General features: G+C 39.7%; 1 protein-coding gene across 1 annotated transcript in view; it reads right to left on the bottom strand.

Annotated features, from left to right (window-relative positions):
- Positions 1-1,964, bottom strand: part of TLR7 (toll-like receptor 7) — a 16,913-nt gene that overhangs the window by 1,314 nt on the left and 13,635 nt on the right. The window contains exon 2 of the mRNA XM_010830634.1: positions 5-1,424. Within this exon, the coding sequence (XP_010828936.1) occupies positions 5-1,424 (1,420 nt within the window). The remainder of the gene's footprint in view (positions 1-4; positions 1,425-1,964) is intronic.

The following is a 1,964-nucleotide window of genomic DNA, read 5'->3' as shown; positions in this document are numbered from 1 at the left end:
CGGCAGCTCCTTGCATACTCATCATATCTGAAATAATGCAGTGTTTCAAGGACCTGGGGCCCATGGCCTTCTACAGAAGTTCTCCTGTTAGAGCAGAAACCACCTTCAGGTGAATCTCCCGAAGGTGATATTTTATTCACTGAAAGATCTATGAATTTCAATGTTTTAAATTGGTTAAAAATGCTGAGGTTAGCAATTTTTATAAAGTTAGTGCCAAGATCAAGAACTTCAAGATTGGGAAGATTATGTAATGGGAAGAGGTTTAAACTATTCAGCTCTTTAAAGACATAGCCTTTGATTCGCAAAACTTTCAATTTTTTCAGTGAAGAAAATGCATCTGATAGATTTATAACTGCATGGTAGACCTGAAGATCATAATTGAAAGACAGATCCAAGTTGACAAGGTTATGAAGAAGATGTAAAAATTTGGCATCCCCAATTTCTTTGGCCAAGAAGTTTTGGGAAAGATCTAGTTCTTTAAGTTTGTTAATGTTTTTAAACCATCTTTGGGGCACGTGCTGTAGAGAGTTACTGTGTAGACGTAAGACTTGCAATTCTGTCAATGCATCAAAAGCATTTGGATCAATCTGTAGGGGAGAATTATTTTCACAGGGTGTGCAAGGAAATGGAACATTATAACAACGAGGGCAATTTCCACTCAGATCAAGAACTTGTAGTTGACTGAGGTTATTAAAATCATCTTCTTGGATTTTTGTAATGATGTTATTGTAAAGATAGAGTTCTGTCAAACTAGATGGCAAAACAGTGGGGACAGCTGAGATATTGTTATCTTTTAGGGAGAGCAATTTTAAATTTCTCATATTTAGGAAAGCATCTTTTTCGATAGTAAATGAAACATTACAAGGGTTACGATAGTAACAGTTTTGGCCCAGGTAGAGTATTTCTAGGTTGGCCAGTTCTGTTAGATTCTCCTTCATGATCAAAAAGATGTTGTTGGCCTCCAGGCTCAGCAGCTGTAAGCTGGGAGGAAGATCCTGAGGTATTTCTAGAAGCTGGTTTCCATCCAGGTAAAGAGATTTTAAATACGTGAGTTTGCTAAAGCTGTTGGGTTTAATCTGTAGCCTTTTGGTGCACACGTTGTCTTTTGGCCCCAGTCGAACAGGTACGCAGTTGCATCTGAAATCGATCTCCACTAGATGGTCCAGCCGGTGGAAGGAGGCTGGAGAGATGCCTGCTATGTGGTTAATGGTGAGGGTAAGGTTGGTGGCATTGGCAGGAATACCTCCAGGAATTTCTGTCAAATGCTTGTCTGTGCAGTCCACAATCACATGGGCATTTGGGGCATCCAGAGTGACATCACAGGGCAGAGTTTTAGGAAACCATCTAGCCCCAAGGAGTCCAGAAATTAGGATCATGTTAAAAAGGATAGGAAACTGTCTCTTCAATGTCCACATTGGAAACACCTGAAAGTATAAGAATAAATCACCCATTTAAAATACACCAAGATCCAGAATTTAAAACTCCCGTTTGCTGCCTCTCTCTTGCTCCATTTGAAAAATCAACAGCTCAGGTTTATCGTTCTCAACTGTCTAAATAGCATCCCTGCCCCCACCCCATGACTGTAGTTGTCAATTACTGAGGTTCATAAAAATGTACATATTTCGCTTTCAGCATCTTGGCTTTTGTTATATCGCTTTTCAGATAGGGGAAGCAGCATTTTCCTATTCCCTGTTACTTATAATGTTACAATGGAAGAGCCGTCAACATGCTGCCAAAGTCTGAAATGCAACTACATCTGGTAAGAAAACCTTTAGTGCAATTAACATTTGCTTGTTAAGCCCACCTGGTACACATTACAAGAGTCCTTTACCACATCTGAGCTTCTTAATATGCTAAGTAGGGAAACACTTTGCAGACTGAGACACAGCTCAGCGATATTAACTGATCTGTTTATGGTCACCCAACTCCTGATATTTTGGCACTGCTATCTATAAGCCCATTTT

Source organism: Bison bison, unplaced genomic scaffold (genome assembly GCF_000754665.1).
Source record: "Bison bison bison isolate TAMUID 2011002044 unplaced genomic scaffold, Bison_UMD1.0 scf7180017864518, whole genome shotgun sequence".
NCBI classification, from domain to species: Eukaryota; Metazoa; Chordata; class Mammalia; order Artiodactyla; family Bovidae; genus Bison; species Bison bison.
This window is presented reverse-complemented; position numbering and strand designations above follow the sequence as displayed.